Here is a 17,114-nt window from a genome sequence, read left to right on the forward strand (position 1 = left end):
TCTGTAGCTGGGCCACACTGGAAGCCATAGAGTGCAAGATAAAGCTAGGAAGCAACAGTTTGCATGCAGAAAAATGTCCAGCTAAACTATTGGAGAAGGAAAAATATGACAGCTGCTGGTCAGGCATACAAGGTACAGTTTCCTTTTGTACTATACTGTGCAAAGCTTTGGTGGTTTTCCACTTAGAAAAAGGACTTTAAATCCATCCCTCACCCTGAAAGCATGACTGGTGTAACAGTGGTACGCTTCCTGGCCTCCAAGGCCTCCACGGGACAGAGGGCCTTATCCCTACATGAAATTCATCACACTGCTTCACTTCTTCCCAACGTACAACTTCGCATCCCTTGCCTACGTTCACAGCCACGCAGCAGACGCCCTGCTCCGGCTCCCAGTCACACTTCTTCCCCCCAGCGATTCCTCGTTGGGCCGCCGAAGCGCCCCCAGCTCTCCCTCACCACCACCCTCACTGCCCCCCAGCGACGCCCGGCTGCCCCGGGGGCCATTTTCCCCCCCGGAGAGCGCCGTTCCCTTCCTATTTGCGCGACGAGGCCGCGCTCCCCCTTCCCCTCAGCCCCGGGGCTCCTCCGCGCCGCCCGGTGGCGCTGGCGGGGCCGCCTGGCGCTGGGCTGGGCCGTGCTGCCGAGCCCGGGGGAGCTGCCGAGGCGGCGGCGGAGGAGGAGGAGGAGGCGGCGGCGGCTGAGCCCGGCCCGGCCCGGCCGCCCCCCCGCCCCCCCGCAGGTGAGTGGGGCCGCACGGAGCCGGCCCGCCGCAGCCTTTCCCCGCTGGCGGCGGGGGGACGCGGGGCCCGCCCGGCTCTACGGGGCGGCGGCGCTGGGCCCGAACCGGGGCCCCCCCGCCCCGGCTGCAGCCTCCGGGGGTGGCTGGGGCGGGGAGGGGGCCCCGGCTGCCTGCTCTCGGCACCGCGTTCCCGGAGGGCCCGTAGCAAAGCGGGACTCAGGCGGGGGCCCCGCTGAAAAGGGGGCTGGGAGGAGGCCGTGTGTCCTGCTGGGCCGCCGCCGGCAGGCCGGCCGAGCTGCCTGCGCCCTGCTCCCCCCCTGCACCTGCCCCATTGCACCTGCCCTTTGCAGCAGGCCTTGCGCTCATGCTTTGTTTCTTTGCTGATGCGCTGTGGAAAGCGTGTGCAGCAAGGGTATTAGGCCCAGCAGGGGGATTGGTTTCTAGGGGAAAGTGTAATGTTATTGAGAAATAGGTGCAAGTAATAGCTATATAAATGCACTGTTAGATTTTCTTTATTTAGCAGGAGGGTTAATGTCTTGGCAGGCCATCACACAGGCAGATCTATGGGTAAATGCAAAATTTGCAGATGCAATGAGGAAACATACATAAAAATGCTTTTCTTTCAGTGTCCGTGTTTAAAGCACATAGTCATTCTAGGAAATACATTTAAAATAATAAAACACTTGCCTAAGTTTTCACATACTGCTATTGGGAGTCTTTCTACTCTTGCCCCGTTGAGAGAAGAGAATGGGGGCTACCATTACTTCCCTTGGCAGTAAAAAGAGAGGATTCTGCCTCTGTTTTCTTATATAGTCTTTTTGCAAGAGAAGGGGGAAAAGACCTTCTGTAGCACCTTTGTAGTGAGAACTCAAATGAGTGCTCTTTGAAGCTATTATATCAGAATGACTTTGAACAGACGTGGGGAAGGTTAGGCAAATATGTGTAGTTCTGTGGAATTCAGTGGACTGTCAGCATTCCTAATCATCTGAGTAGGTGTTTGTAACATCACATTTCAATGTTTTACCCTGTAGATTGTTAACCCTCAAGCTGTGGGGGTTCTCTGACCACCTAAGTATGAGCTGCTGCTGAAATGTGTCCCCGTCTGCTGTTGTGTGCCCCTGATTGCCCCTTGTGCTAGGCCCTGTGTTTGCCTGACTCAGGGAAGCAAGCAGGCTTGGAAGCTATCCAGGTGAATACATGGTTAGCTTTTTTTTATAGCTGGATTTGGCTGCAGCTAGAGCTGGACAAAGAAAATGGAAGAGTATGAAGCCAAAGCTGCCAGTGGGACTCTCCTCTTTGGTTGCATCCTGTTGTGATGAGAGCTGAAACCTCAGTTGTACTTTAAGCGTCAGGAGAAGCTGGTTTTGTAAAATTAAGCAGTCCTTTTTTATATCTCCTGGAATTTGGGAATTTGTGTAAGGTTCGAGTATCCTGCCTGTTGTTCTTCAGTGAAGAAGAGATCAAGGGAAATGAACGTATAGTGCGTGGCAAAGAATGGTTATCAACATAGCGGGATATGTGAGATGAAGAGCGGGATGAGATACCGGCTGTGATGAAGCAGTGTGGAACATTGAAATTGAGGACAAGCAGTCTGAACTTACTGGGGAAAGACAAATGATCTGTCACTGTGGAAACTTCCCAGGGAATATAGTCGCAGATGATTTGGATTTCTTGCTTCTCTTATAGTTGATAACTGATAATGCTATGTTCAGGAAGTAGGCTGCCAAAGGAAGGAAAATGATGGTAGGCAACTTGGTTAAATTCTGTTTAGATGATCCTGCAAGCAGAAGGGACTGTGTTGAGCGTTCCAATTGCAGCTTTGCCGTCTTCAGTGCTCTAGTTTGCTGTCTGTATAAGAATATGAAAAATCATCATTGGTTGACTTCATGCTGGCTAAGGGAAGTCTGTTCATTTTTGTTTCCCAGCTTGATTTGGAAAACTTGTCAATATTTACTATCCCTTGTATAAACAAAAATATATCAGAAAGTAGCAGTTGAAGTATTCAGGTAGGAATGCTGGCACGTGAGACCGAAAGTGATTGCATCAGTCAAAGCTGTAAATGAGCTAAAATATCCATTAGTAAAATGGAAATGCACCACGATTAAATCTAGTGAGTCATTTCACTCCGCTTTGTACATGGGTAACCCTTTAATGTGTCTGAAAATGAGTTTTTTGCAGAGAGCAGATTTGATGTTACAGCTCTGGAGGAGTTATGGGTGGGGTTTTTACTTCTAAGTTGTATAATTTCAGTCCCCAAGCCCACAGCTTGCTTGTTGATTTTAATGTTAGAAAAGATTCTTAGCGTAATCCATTTGGACCTTGTAGATAACATAGGCCATAGAGTGCACTCAGTGATTCCTGCTTTTAGCTTTGAAAAGATAACCATCTTTAAAAGCAGTCTCTGCTATCATTCTGCATACCTTTTAAGGAAAGCTATGTGCTAACGTTTATAATAAACTCTTTTCCAAATTCAGTATCGCTGACTGATCTGTGCATGCATATTTCAAAAGTATGTAATACAGATCAGAATGGACGGATTATTTTCCTCTGGACGTTGCTTGTTGAGACTGAAAATTACTGAAGTACAGCTTTGCTTCTTACTTCATGCTGCTCTTGGGAATTACTATACGGAGGCAGAGCAATATACATTAGTCTGCTCTTAGTGTGCATCTCCTTGACGCAGTTTGATATTTACTGCATTGGCTATTTTAAAGACTTTGTCCATTTTTTTCTCAGCCAAGCTTGTTGCTGTTGTTCAGTATTGTTCTTAGCCTTAGAGCTGCCTTCTACCTTCTTGGTCTGTAGGATTTTGCTTCTTACAGTTGTGTTAGAGCCCGTACTTGTGTTTATTGTGAGACTGCAGCTTTCCATGGTCTGAGGCTGTAATTACAGGTATGTCTGGTACATCGGTACCATTTAGAAATATGTGGTGCTTGGTTCAGAGCAGAAGAAGCAAGGAACACTTGCTGTTCCTGGAGGTTTAGATGCGTTTAATATGCTGATCAGTGACCTCAAGGGTTACAATACTCATGTCATTTTTCTCATGAAAGCAGTCATGGCAATTAATGCAGTGTGGTGTTCTTTAACGCTTTTAGTCTTTGTGTAGGGTTTTACAGAAATACGCATTGATATAATCCCTGTCATATTGCAGTGGCAGGCAGAATGTTTAAGGTCAGGTTAAATATTAGCGAACTTTAAGTGGCTTGTATCGTTTATTTATGCATGGAAATAGCAACTATGCTGAATAATACTTATGGCATTTAAATTTTAAAGATTTTTTTGATAGTATTGACGTTTTACTAACGATGAGTCTTTAGAAAAGGCATAACATGCATATTTTATACATAATTACACTATTTCTCAGCAGCTAGTAATGTGATGTAAGCTGTTAACAAACGTTTAAAGTTAGAATCGTGTATTTTACTTTGAAATACGCAGAGAAGAACCAGTTAATTAAAGTTACCTGAGTCATTGACATTTACTGATGTATTGTTTCATTTGTTTTTTCATAGCTATCTTGAAACTATGTGGAAATGGGGTAGTGGAGATGATTCTCCTTCCAAAGCTGTAAGTACTGCATTTCTTTTAAGATAATAATTTCTTAAGAACTTCTGATGTACAGAACCTTTAACTGATGATCTACTAATCATATGTGTTTGCTCTTTCATAAAGAAGTTGCTTAACTGGTTTCACTATGATACACTTTTAGGACTCTAAAAGTCAAGTTGGGTTCTTGCTCGATATTTAATCCTTGTGTAACACGACTGCTCTATTTGTCTTCATTATGCTTAACTTGCTTTAAGAAAGCATCTGTAAGAATTACATAGACTTTATCCCAGGTGTGTTTTTTGTGCGTAGCATGTTAATAAAATATTTTGTTGGCACTAGGTTCAGCGACACTAGTGCTAGGTATTATAATGAAATTCCAGTAGATAAGGAAATTCAGTCCTTGTACATTAAATATGTCAACATTCAGTATAGCTATTAATTATTTTTATGACCTTTTCTTATGCATTCAAAAGCAGCATCATCCCCTTCTCCCTTTTTTTCCTTTAAGTGAACTATTGCCGTAGTTATGTTCAAGCTTATTTTGAGAAATGTCTTATTGATGGAAAGGTGAGGGATTATTTTTTTTCCCTTTCCTTAAAAAGATAAAGCTGTCTTTTAAAGTCTCGAGTAGAGTTAGGTAGATCTGCTTGAAATCGTTAAAGCTTTTCTTTTTTTTTTTCTCATTATTATTCCATAGAAATGTTAGATGACTTTTAGAGACAGAGGGGAAAGTTGCTGTTCAAAAGAATTTATAATACAGAAATAGCTATGTTAGGATTAGGAAAAGAAAGAAACTGCAAGGAATTTCTGAGATGGCAAAATACAGGAATTACTTGTTCGTGCTCAAATGATCAAGTAATTGTAGTGGTCTGACTGAACCATAGTACAATGAAGAGTGTTTCTACACAGAAGAAATCAGATTATTACAGTTACATTGTGTTCTTTTTTACATGGTTTTATATAAACCCTTCTGCTACTGTATCTATCAGACTAGTTTAAAACAGTCTGGTATGTAAAATGTAAGTACAAAAACAGTAAATGTATGTTTTAATATTGCATTCTAATAAGATTTGCAGAGTGTGTTTAAAAAAAGGTGATGGCACAAGGATCATTGTCTGCACTATCTTGCTCGTTCAAAATATACTTAATGTCTGCAGGCTGCAGGGTCACAAGATGCAGGAAACATGTCGGTGACAGATTTGACTGAACAGCTGACAAGTACTGAACAGCTGGTAACTCAGCTAAAGGAGCTTGTCCGAGAGAAGGATGCTGAGCTTCGAAATAAAGATAATCAGTTAAAGGTACCGTGTATGTATTCTTGTCAAAGAGACCATTAAAAAAAACACATCAGTCCTGTTTATCATAAGCTGTTCTTGTAGACAAATTTAATAGTCAGGTATAACAACTTCAGGAACCCTAGGAAGCATTGGTTACAATTAGCTGTTATGTTTCCTGGGCATTACAGCTTTTTGCCAATGCACCTTCCTTCTGTTATAGAATCTCTTAAGATCATCAGGTCCAACTGTTAACCTAACACTGCCAAGTCTGGCACTAAACCATATCCCTAAGCACCATATCTACACATTTTTTAAATACCTCCAGGGACGGTGTTCCAAAATTGTAACTGAATTTGGATATTGCACAGGCAACAGTCTCTTCAGGGGAATTTTTTTTTTTGGTAATTACTTTAGATTTCTGTTTTTGTTTCTCTTTTTTTTTTTTTTTTTAAAAATGGGTGACTTGAAGGATGCAGTTGTTCATGTAGCTAATTTAAGCCCTTCATGACTCTAATGTTTGTAGGAGGAGAGGGAATCTGCTGATGCCAAACTTTCCAAAGTGAAGCTGCAAAACAAAGCCAAGGTTGCATCATTAACCTCACAACTGGAAGAACTTAAGAAACAATTATCAGCAGCAGGAGGCTTAGAGGAAAAAGCAGAACAAAAAAAGGTAAGTGTCTTTACATTTGAAAGTAGACAGGTTATCGTGCTGGACTTGTATATGGAACTCAAGTCCAAATTTTGAGCTGAGTCTGGTTAGGACCAAGGTACACTTTGTAGCTGCTGTCTGTCCATCTGTGTATTTCTATCTCATTCTTCTTGTATCTTTCTATAGAAATTTAGAAAATTGTATGTTCCTTTCAAATTATTTTAGTAAAAAAAAATATCTTTTTTCATCTTATTAGCGGCTCAAACTCTTAACACATGAAGATAAGCTTTTTGAGAAGAAATAAAAACAAAGCTAGCTTATAACTTTAATATCTAAGAAAATAATGGAAATATAAGAATGGCCTTGGTAGCAAAATTTAGAATAACTGTAGTAATCTCTCATTTAAGTTACTATTGTTTTACCATTAACAAAGTTTTTTAAATTTGTTTTTAGTAATGCAGTCATGTTAGTAGAGATTTTCTTTAAAATAACGTATTTTAATGACATACAACTTCTAACATAACTTTAGTGAGACTTTAGTATTTTTTGAAGATATGATAAAGTGGAATAAAAGCAGATCAGTCTGTTGAAGTTCCTGTGTGTCCTCAAAAACATGCGGTGGCTAATTATTTACGTCTTACCTATTTTTCTAGAAAGACATAGTTTTAGCAATTGGGTTTGATTTCTTTTGTAATGACAGACAGTTTCTATAATCCAGTACTTGTACCTACTGAATTCTGATCGGAAACACTGTTTAGGAGTTTAACTTCGCCCCCCAATATTTTTTTTTCTTTTCCCTGAGTTATATTGGTTACGCATGCCAGATTATGTGGGTTACAGTGGCCAGAGGAAATGAATACCCTTTTTGTATGTTTCAGTCCACCTTGCATAATTAATAATTATCATTAATAATTTAAATATTAACATTTTTACTAGTTTGATAAAAATACCGTGCCTGCTTTGTTTAGCTTCTACTTGGAATACTTAATATATAAGAGAGTGGAAATACAAACCACAAGACCACTTTGTTTCACCAGTATTGTCTGAACAGGTAGAAGTACTGAAGTCAGTCGCTACTTACTTATGGAATGTGAAACTCCGTGTTTTTGCAGGCATCAAGAGATGGTGACCAGGAAAATGCTGCAGCAAATCGTGGGAAAATATTAGTGCTGAGAAGAAGAATTGAAGAACTAGAATCCCAGATCACACAAAAAAATGAAGAGCTACAAAAAAAGGTGGTGTTTTATATGATGCTGAGTGTATGTTTTTTCACATATGTGGTGTAGGATTATATTTAAAGACTAAAAAGATATTCTGAGAAAGTTTTGGGTTGAGAAAACAGGTTATGTGCTACAACCTGCCTGAACAAATACAGTGAGAATTCTTTCATTGTGTTTTCAGTTTACACTGAATCCTCAAGCATGCTTTTAATAGTAGTTTGAAAATAAATAGGAAAGGAAACACTATATGAGCTCTGTGCGTTAATGTTATCTTTAAATCTTCTCTTTTGAATTAAAATGTTGTTTTGCTTCAGTTTTTCTTGTTGCAAAAATAGTTAATGACAGGAATAAATACAAAGAATGATTTCGTGTTACAGTTTGTAACAGTGATGTATTTTGTGGACGTTATTGTTGACTGTGGAAGGTGGCAGGAATGTGAATGCTGCAGAATTTCAGAGAGAAACAGGCTCAGTAATTAAATGTTAGAGTTAAAATTGAACCAGGTTATAAACGTGATTGTAATTTTTTCTGTACCCTAAAATAGGCACTATGGTGGTGATGCAAACTGTGCTAGAAATATAGATTACATGCAGTGTTGTCTTTTCATTTTCAGAATGCTGAATTGGAGGCCCAGCGCTGTCGGGGGGCTGAAATGGATGTCATGCTGGCAGAGAAAGAAAAGAAGTTAGCTGAAAGAGATGCGTATATCATTGATTTACAGATAGCCTGTGGATCAGGTGGTGTTGCAAATGAAATACTCTTGCCCAATGAAGAACTGAAGGTATGTTATCATCTCAGATATAAAACCTCCATAGAGGTTTCGAAGAATTAAACAATTCTGATGTTGTATGGTTGATCCTTCTCTGAAGCACAAATCACCATCAGTTATTCATGTGGCTACAATTTCTTCATTGATTATTTTCATTTATTTTAATATATATATAATTATTTACTTTAGTCAGTAATAATACTGACTAAATAATACGACTTTTACTGATTTTTAAATCTGATGAGAAATTTCACTCAAATTAAAACCAAACCTGAGCTTCTAGTTTAATGTTGCTTGCCTGAGGGAGGGCTGGATGGTGGGTGTTTTTTCTGGGCCCATTCTTCTAATTGTCTTAACGGTTTGCATTCTAAAGAATGAACTGTCCATTAAAGAATCTTCGCTACAAAGCATGCAGATTCTTGTTCAGAACCTTACCAAGAAGGTTGGAGACAGTGAGGAAAAATGTAGCTTGTTCCAGGAACAGATTGAGAGTCTTAAAACCGTTCAGAGCAATGAAAGAGAACGTTTCCAAGAAATGGAAGCTGCATATATAGAAAATGTAAGTAAACATTCTAGAAATATTTACATTTGCTGGTGGAAGATGTGGTATCTTGACTGTAGTGTTGCTATCTCAGTAATTGAGAAATGCCATTCTTAATTTACGATGATTCTTGAGTTAAGGTCTATATGGCGATCAGATGAAGTAAGAATAATGAAGCAGTCAGTAAGTAGATGGTTCTAGTAGTACAGGTGATTATTGAAAATGAAAGTATTGTGCAAGAAAGGATTTTAAGGATGTGGCTGATGTTTGTGCACAGAGGAGGTAGTGTGTAAATGAGTGAAGTGAGTTGTGGAGCATTGTAGTTGAAGAACCTCCAAGCCCGTCTTCCTTTTGGCACTACACCTGAAGGTGCAAAAGTGCACGCGTGCAGTGGCTAGTAGTTTGGGTTATTTAACCATTCTCAGTGTAATGTGGCTATTTGACAGATCACTTTTATTTGTCCTATGAGGTAACTGATGCGCTTCTTAGCAGAAGAGCGTTGTTTTCCTCCTGACTTTGAAAAATAGCTGGTGAAGTTTGGTATACTTAACGGGGAACTTAATGGGGAACTATTCCAGAAGTTCGTGGCTGATTAACAGGCCATGACAAACCTTTTTATAAAAACAAACAAACAAACAAAAAAACAATTAAAAAGGAAAAAAGAAAAAGAAACACTTAAAAAGAAAAAAGAACCTAGGGAGCATGTTATCCATTCTTTGATGTTGATAGCACATCACATTAAATCTGAGATTTAACTTCTAAGGGAGTTTCAACACAATTGCAAAGAATTTAGATTTTAATGCGATGTGCTTGATCCCTCAGAGTTTGTTGCACCGTGTATGAAACTATTGATCTCAGTATTTCCTGTATTATTTGATATCTGAGTTTATCTGGTACTTTCAATCCTGAATAGTAGCATACCTGTTCAGTAGTACAACATTGCATGTTTCGATAGAAGAAACAAAGAAAAAGACAAACAGCTGAGACTAAAAGCCATTGTGGTAAGCACAATGCAGTCACTGAAATACAAATCTGGGTAGGACTTCATGTGAAAAAAACTGCTTATCTTTAAAAAAAAAGTCTTGAATTTTTATTCAAAATATCATTAGCAAGATTCCAAAAGTTACATCCAGTTCTTATAAAAGTAAGATAGCTAACAAAGGTGCTGGAAGAAGAATGCAAATTCTTGAGTAGGAAGTGGTGGCTAGGTTTCAAAGCTATTTCGGCTTAATTGATTAAAACTTGATAGAAATTATTATGATTGGTGTAATCTTTTAGAAAAAAGAAGTATCAGAATGATAGCATCTAAAAAGGTGGAGATCTGTGGTGTTAAACAAAAATGAACATTACAGTCCTTTTCATTTAAAGTTTGTTACTGTAGAATTGAGGCAAATTTCATGCAAGTTGAAGGTTTATGCACCATTGACTTCAGTAATCAGTAAGTGATTACTGTGTTTACTGGTAAGTGGAAGGAAGAGTACATTATCTTGCTGTACCTTTATTTAGACAAGCCAGTGTACTTTTAATGTACCTTTGTGGACTGGTTTCATATTTACTTTCTATGTGTTTTCAGGTACGTGTATTTCAAAATATAATCCAGGAAAAGGAAAAGGAATTGGAAGCACAGAGAAAAAAACATGAACAGGAGCTCTTTAAATTAGTTGCTAAATCTGATGCAAGTGCTGACCTAGAACAGGTATGTTGCTTTGGAAACTTGGTTGCTTGCTTTGACTTAGATAGTCACGGGAGTTTAGAAACATGTAATTAATAACCTCTGTGACACGGTTCAGAAGTCTGGGTGGGAAACTAAACATAATACTTATTTTTTTCCCCCTTCTGAAAATTTTAATCCCTTTATTGATAGCTTGATTTTTTTTTCCTAGCTACTGAAGGCCTTGAAGCAGAAGCTCCATGAAAAGGAAGAAGTCATGCTGGGAAGGACTCAGGTGATAGATGTGCTGCAAAAAGAACTGGATGCCAAGGACCAGCAATTGAAAGTAAGAAATAGCATATATACACTGCTCAACTCATCAGGTCAATAACAAGTTTCAAAAGCAGTTTGGTTGTTGTTCAAAAGATAATTCTGCATAAAATACTTAGGTAGCACTCTGGGAGGTTTTGACATGTGCTGGTAATGCAACTGTAATTGTGTGAACAGATACTAATCCCAGTTCAATTCAGGAAATAAAGAAGTAAAGCCCGTGAAATATAAAACTGTCAGTTCTCCTCCATAGTTTGTCTTGGTTTGTTTTGAGAACTTGTTATGTAGGGAAGACTTTCTGCTATCAAAAGACTTCAGTTTCTCTAGTTAAGAGAATGGAGTGAGCTCCAAAACTGAGGTTGTTTTTTTTTTTTTTTTTCCCCAAAGAGAATGTTTAGCTAGCACTGTGCCCTTTCTTTTGAAGTATTTTTACTGATTGCAAAATGCATAGTTAATGCAGGGTCATTGTGTTTAAGCATCTAGTGTGAATTGTGATTATAGCCTTTGAGTGCTCCTACTTCAGTTCAACAATGTAGGTAAAGGACATTGCAGTCTCTCAGATAGGCTTTTGGGACTCTGCTGAAACAACCTGCTTGGGAATTGTCAGGTACAACATTTCAGTCATCTTTACAAAAAAAAATAGAAAAAAATCCACTTACCCAAGAACGTTTCCTGAATTCAAATCTATTGGAAATAGTTTCAACTCTGTAACCAGGTAGACACACTGTCCTACTAAGGTAGTTAAGATCTGTAGCAAAAATGTGTGATCCAGAAGCTATTGTCCTAGCTAAATTGGTGCTTCATTTGTCCTTACCATTTGTTACACACTGTGCCTTATGCAGGGTTGTTTTTTTTTGTTTTGTTTTGTTTTTCCCTTGGGTTAGATGCACCTTGAAATACGCTTGAAGGTATGCTTCAACAACAGTCAGTACCTAGTACTAGTGCACTGAGGGGACAGAAACGCACAGTTTGAGGGTAGGGCAAAGGGTGGACTGCGACAACATGAACTTAGAGCAGTTTAATTGTAACGGAACTTCAGCCTAAGTATTAAAATAGCAGGAAGACTTCCTTTACATAAGCAGTTTAATTGCATTTTGAAAATGTTGCCTCTGCTGTCCTGCACAGCTTCTTCACGTGGACAGTCATTCTTCCTTGGTTTCTGTATCATTAACATAGGCTTTGCACAACAGGTCTAATGTGAGTGAACCGCTCCGTTACAGTGATCTGTAATCTAGCTCTTGTATTATTATAACTAATGTGAGAGCACTGGCAGTAGAATAAGCACTAACAGAAGACTAGTTAGCAGAAAGAACAGCTAGGTCACAGTTTGCCAGTTTTAATGGATGTACGTAACAACATCTGGATGGCATTGCCGTGAGCATTCTCAATCTTTGATATCACTGTTAGAGAGATCTTACAAATATGTATTTAATATTCCGTAGAAGCAAGCATTGATTTTTATTCCATTTTCAACTATGCATGTAGTTTTCACTCAAATAGCAATGCCATTTTGCTCAAGTTCCTATGTAAGCCTTGGAAAATCAGAGCTGAGTTTTTTGTACTAGAGCCAGGTGACCAACAGTAGCTCTGATTTCTGGTTATAATGTATGGAAAAGTATGTAAGAATACAAATGCAGTGTTTGACAGTCGTACTAAAAATACTTTTTATTAAAATAAAAAAGTTCATTTTTTTAATAGGAGATTAACGAAAACCTGAAACGTCTGCAGTCTGAAAAAGAAAACCTTCAGTCTAAACTGGATGCAGAGAGACATGTCTTGAGAGCCCAGATAAAAGACATGATGGAGAAACACATGCTTGAAATGACAAAAGTGAGGGAGAAATACGATGCTGAACTGCATGAAATTCAAGAGAAGCATGAAACTGAGCTGCAAGAAAAAGATCAGGCCCTGGTTCAGCTTAAGAAACAAGTGGCAGAATTAACTGTTAGTGGGCAGACAAAAGATGTTAGAGATCTGGAGTCTACAACTAAAGAAAAGATGGAAGAATTGGAAGGTATCCTATTTAAACAGTTGCCACATATAAAGGGTTACTTTAGGCCATACCTTTATATATTGTATATCAGTTTCATACCTGTTGCAAGTAGAACTTCATAAAATTCAATGGAAGAGTTATCACCACAGTAATTAAAAAGTATCTGTGCTCAAATACTATAATAATGGGGGTTATGGGAATATCAAGATGATGACATATCCTGTAAATTTCTCACCACGTTTCTTAGTGTTTTTCTTCTTTGCATGCAGTTGTCTTCTATAAGTGTTACTTTCAGTTGTTAAAGAGATTAAATATAGATCTTGTAATGATAATCCTTCTGGGGTTTAAAATATTTATGTCATGTTTCTTAGTACAACTGAAATTGAAAACAGAAGAGGCCACCAAATCTGAAGCTAAGTTTCTGAAAATGAAGGCTTGGTCCAAATCAAGAATCAAGCAGCTGGAGGATGAACTGAAAAATGTGTGTATGACATTGTTTGATGTTACAAGCCTGTTTTTAAAGCTACTATGCTCAGAGATCTGACTGAAAAAAGTAAAGTGTGGGGTAAATAGGGTATAAAGACACTGAATAAATTCTTTCAATATATAAAAATTGAATAGACATTAAATGTTGGCACAGGAGGAAGTTCCAACAAAAAAAAGTACAAATCAGTGTTACTAGCATTCAGGAGTGCAGTTGCTCCTCAATAGCTGGTGTACTGCACTTTCAAATAGTAGAGAAACAGCTACTCCAAATCTTACCAAAAATCAGAAAAAAGTGGCATTTACTTTACTGTGTTGTTAGTGTTTTGGTGCATTTGAAAAACTTACAGCTACTTTTTCTTTTAGTTTTCATTGAAGAATAATGACGTATCTGCCTTAAACAATCGTGTGTCAGAATTAGAAGCTGAAAAGGAAGAACTGCAGTCAAAACTTCAATCGTTACATGAAATCAGAACTCAAAATGGTAAAAAACAAACAAAAACCTACCCTGCTTGCAAAAAAAACAACCAAACAAAAAAACATCTCTTTTATTTTTCTATTTCAGATGGTTCCAAATTAAAGAGACAAAGATAAATAGTCTTTCTGGTTTTAAATTTTCAGTGTATTTTTTTTTTTAAATAAAACAGATTTGGAAGTATCTTCATGCAACTTTTAGCAATAGCATACAGTTCTTAAGTCAGAGGTACAAGTCATCTTTTCCTTCCCTAAATCTACTTGTGTACTTGTGCATAACAGTTCAGTCCTTGTTCTGTTTAGGTTTGGTAGAATATATCTAAACTTTTCCAGCAAGTGGAAAAGGTATCTTCTTAAGATGAAAAATGAGAACAAGATATTTGGAAAAATCTAATAGAGTATATATACAATGAACTTCTGAGAGCAGTGAGAATTATAAGAATTATCTTAAATATTTTTTTTCTTGTGTGAAGATTTGAGGTTTTTTTTTGCGTAAAACCTCAGATAGGCAATTACATTTAAAATAGAGTTCTATGAGAGATTTTTCTGTTTCACCTTGTAGTTTTTCTGACATCCTTTTTGTAAATGGAAAATGGAAAATGGAAAATGGTTTTCGCTTCACTAGTCTAAATTGTTAGCATGTTAGGTTTAAAACACTCATCGCTATTCAACAACCAAGAAGTCAGTTTTGTGGGTTGGTGGAGAACACAGACAAGTACAGATCTTCTAACTGAAACGAATTATCTGAATTTTCATTTTGAATCTTGTAAATTTTTGTTGATCTTCTATCAGTTTTGTGTCCTAATGAACCTAATTCATTATACTTTTGTAGAAGAATTGCTGACTAAGCTGGAAGTCTATGAAGAGCAGCAAAGGAAGTTGCAAGCTGATCTTGACCAAGTTACAAAGAGGGCAGCTTCACAGGTTAACTTTAAAATTGATTTGTATGAGTTACTGATTAGCTCAAACAGTGCTTTAGAAAGTGTGTTAGCTGGGTCTTCTTGCTGAAAATTAATTTAGCAATATGTGAAATTGAGATGTCAGTAGCTGTTAAAATGGGTAACAAACTGACAGGTTTGAATTAATTAAAGATTGGTTTCTCCTTATTTTTTCACATACTCTAATTTATGTATTTCCAAACTGTCTACTGTCTACTTAGTTACATTTAACATGGGTTATCAAAGTGACTTTTTATTATTTTGTGTAAGGTCTGAAGAGCTTTTAGAAGAAAATAAGAGCTGAAATCTTAACAAACATACAGGTCGAGATGACAAAGTGAGAAGAACCATAAAGCTATACTAAAAGACTTCTAGGTGGATTAACAGTATACGTTAATCTTAGTACATGTTAAATAATTTTATACAGACCTAACAGCAGAGACAATTTGAAAGGGGTTAATATGTGTTGCTAAAAGTATTTTTGAACTTTTGTGGAGAATTTGTTTTTGGTAAATTTGTAAATTTATAAAATAGTTTTTATTTTGATGGGAAGTCAAAAACATTCTTTCTTATTCTACTCATGGATAAGATAGAGATTTGTTATCCTAAAGAAAAAAATTTGATTATTGTTGTACTTTAAAACATTTCTAAGATGAAAATATTCAAGAAAAATAATTTAAAAAGCCATTTTTTGTTTAAAAATATTTTAGCTTGAAAGTGCAACCAACAGTGGCGTTTTTAATATTTTGCTAGGTGGTGAGGCTTGCTTTTTACACAGTCTGTGATAATTCTTTCTTTTCATATTTTTTATGTATGTTAAGTGGTAAATTACAGTGAATTGCTTTCTCTGTGAATGGTTTGCCAAATTAAAAAGTCATTTACGTTTCCAGTGGGATCTGGTAAATATATTTTCATGCCCAGTTTCTCTTGTTAGGCCAGTGAATCAGGTAGTGTGGATGAACTGCAGAGTCAGCTCTTGGAATGGCAAGAAAATGTAGCAGAATCAGAGGAGTCCCGTGATCAAGTCAGAGAAGAGAAATCTGCTATGGCCTTGAGAATGGCTCAGATTGAGGAGGAGAGAGAAGGTAAGCTGTTCTACTTACGATTAAATTATCATATATATATATGATGCACACACACACCTCGTGTATGTCTGCTGCACTTCAGACTGAATTGAGAGTGTTCTACCATGACAAATTTCTGTAGTCATAAGATTTATAAGATTTAGCTAGAAAAATTGCTTAAATTTGCCATTTTTGCTTTTTCTTATTTCCTTGATTCTTTTTTCATAAATTCATTTTTTGTATTGTTTTTATGAGTAGATGTACTTTTTCTGTTTGCCGTCTGAGTTGCTGCTCTGTAAGACTGCTTGAACTTGCTTCAGAAGGTTACTGTCCACACAAGAATGACCAGTGATTAAAATAAGTTCACCATTGAAATATTAAAGCTGCCTGCCATGAACAGGTAGTGAAGGTGTGGGGCACTGTAGCATTGGTTTGAATTTTATGATGTAGGGTGGTGCTCTAGTAAAATGTACCTGAGACAAATTTTCTCTTTAAATATCATTGATCAGAAACCTCTCAAAATATTTAGTAATCTGTTAGTGTCACTTGTGCAAATCAGTTGAATAACAGTAACTGGTAGTTTAGGGCTAGTTAAAAATGTTAAATTACCTACAGAAAATAACATTTCAAGTAATCTTAGGTTTTGTAATTTTCTAAATTAGTAATAAAACAGTTGATGAGAAAGTGAAGCAGCTTCTCTTAAAAATTATAAAAGTCTGGGTAAATTTCAGATAGTTTTTGCTGATTGCTTTCCAAGTCATTTAGTACTTCATTACAATTTTTGTCCTGTTAGTTAACTGTGTGAAGATTAATGGCACATTTTAATGTGCACAACCTGCCGTCGTAATTAATCCAGTTAGGTAATTTGAATCTTCTCTTTTTAATCTGCCATTGAATTATTTTTCATTTCCAAGATTAATTTGAAAGTTCAGTACATAAGCAGAGAAATGTTTTAAGGATCACGTCTCATCTTTTTGAGGGGTTTACCACGTAATGCTTTGGAACTGAAAGAGAATAATATTCCCTTCATTAAAACTACCTGTTACCTCATCTGTGGTTATTACAGATCCATGTGCAATATTAATAACAGTTGTAAAATTTCATCTGCGTCAGTCCGTGTTTAATTTTGCATTTTTCCCCTTGGGATAAGCATGACCTTTCTGTTTCTTTTTTTTTTCCTGCCGTTACACCTGATGAGCCCTCAGCGTCCCTTCCCCCTCCACTCCTACCACCCTACACTGCGATTTGGTCAGCCAGTGAGAACATAGTTTCCCATCAGTTTTGTGCATGCAGGTTCCTGCAGCAATGGCAACTTGTAATATACTGTTGCTGATTTCTTCTGTTGATGCTTCTTTTGAGGAAATTGCCAACAGTACCTTATAAGATTTGCCATTGATGGTATATGGTTTTTAGCAGTACATGTAACAAATGCTGTCTT

General features: G+C 37.5%; 1 protein-coding gene across 4 annotated transcripts in view; it reads left to right on the forward strand.

Moving 5' to 3' along the window:
* The first annotated feature begins 603 nt into the window (after positions 1-603).
* The window catches only part of LOC308196059 (uncharacterized protein), a 45,238-nt gene continuing 28,727 nt past the window's right edge, over positions 604-17,114 (forward strand). For 3 of the 4 annotated variants that reach the window (XM_080594512.1, XM_080594514.1, XM_080594515.1), the window contains exons 1-14: positions 604-738; positions 4,251-4,305; positions 5,445-5,588; positions 6,088-6,234; positions 7,326-7,448; positions 8,047-8,214; positions 8,576-8,761; positions 10,317-10,439; positions 10,627-10,740; positions 12,423-12,738; positions 13,089-13,198; positions 13,567-13,684; positions 14,507-14,598; positions 15,547-15,697. In XM_080594512.1, the coding sequence (XP_080450638.1) occupies positions 4,264-4,305; positions 5,445-5,588; positions 6,088-6,234; positions 7,326-7,448; positions 8,047-8,214; positions 8,576-8,761; positions 10,317-10,439; positions 10,627-10,740; positions 12,423-12,738; positions 13,089-13,198; positions 13,567-13,684; positions 14,507-14,598; positions 15,547-15,697 (1,834 nt within the window). In that variant the 5' untranslated portion in view covers positions 604-738; positions 4,251-4,263. Of the gene's footprint in view, positions 739-4,161; positions 4,306-5,444; positions 5,589-6,087; positions 6,235-7,325; positions 7,449-8,046; positions 8,215-8,575; positions 8,762-10,316; positions 10,440-10,626; positions 10,741-12,422; positions 12,739-13,088; positions 13,199-13,566; positions 13,685-14,506; positions 14,599-15,546; positions 15,698-17,114 lie in introns of those variants that run through there. The other variant, XM_080594513.1, reaches the window with a different exon arrangement.

This window comes from Anser brachyrhynchus (genome assembly GCF_964034855.1).
Source record: "Anser brachyrhynchus genome assembly, chromosome: 5".
NCBI classification, from domain to species: domain Eukaryota; kingdom Metazoa; phylum Chordata; class Aves; order Anseriformes; family Anatidae; genus Anser; species Anser brachyrhynchus.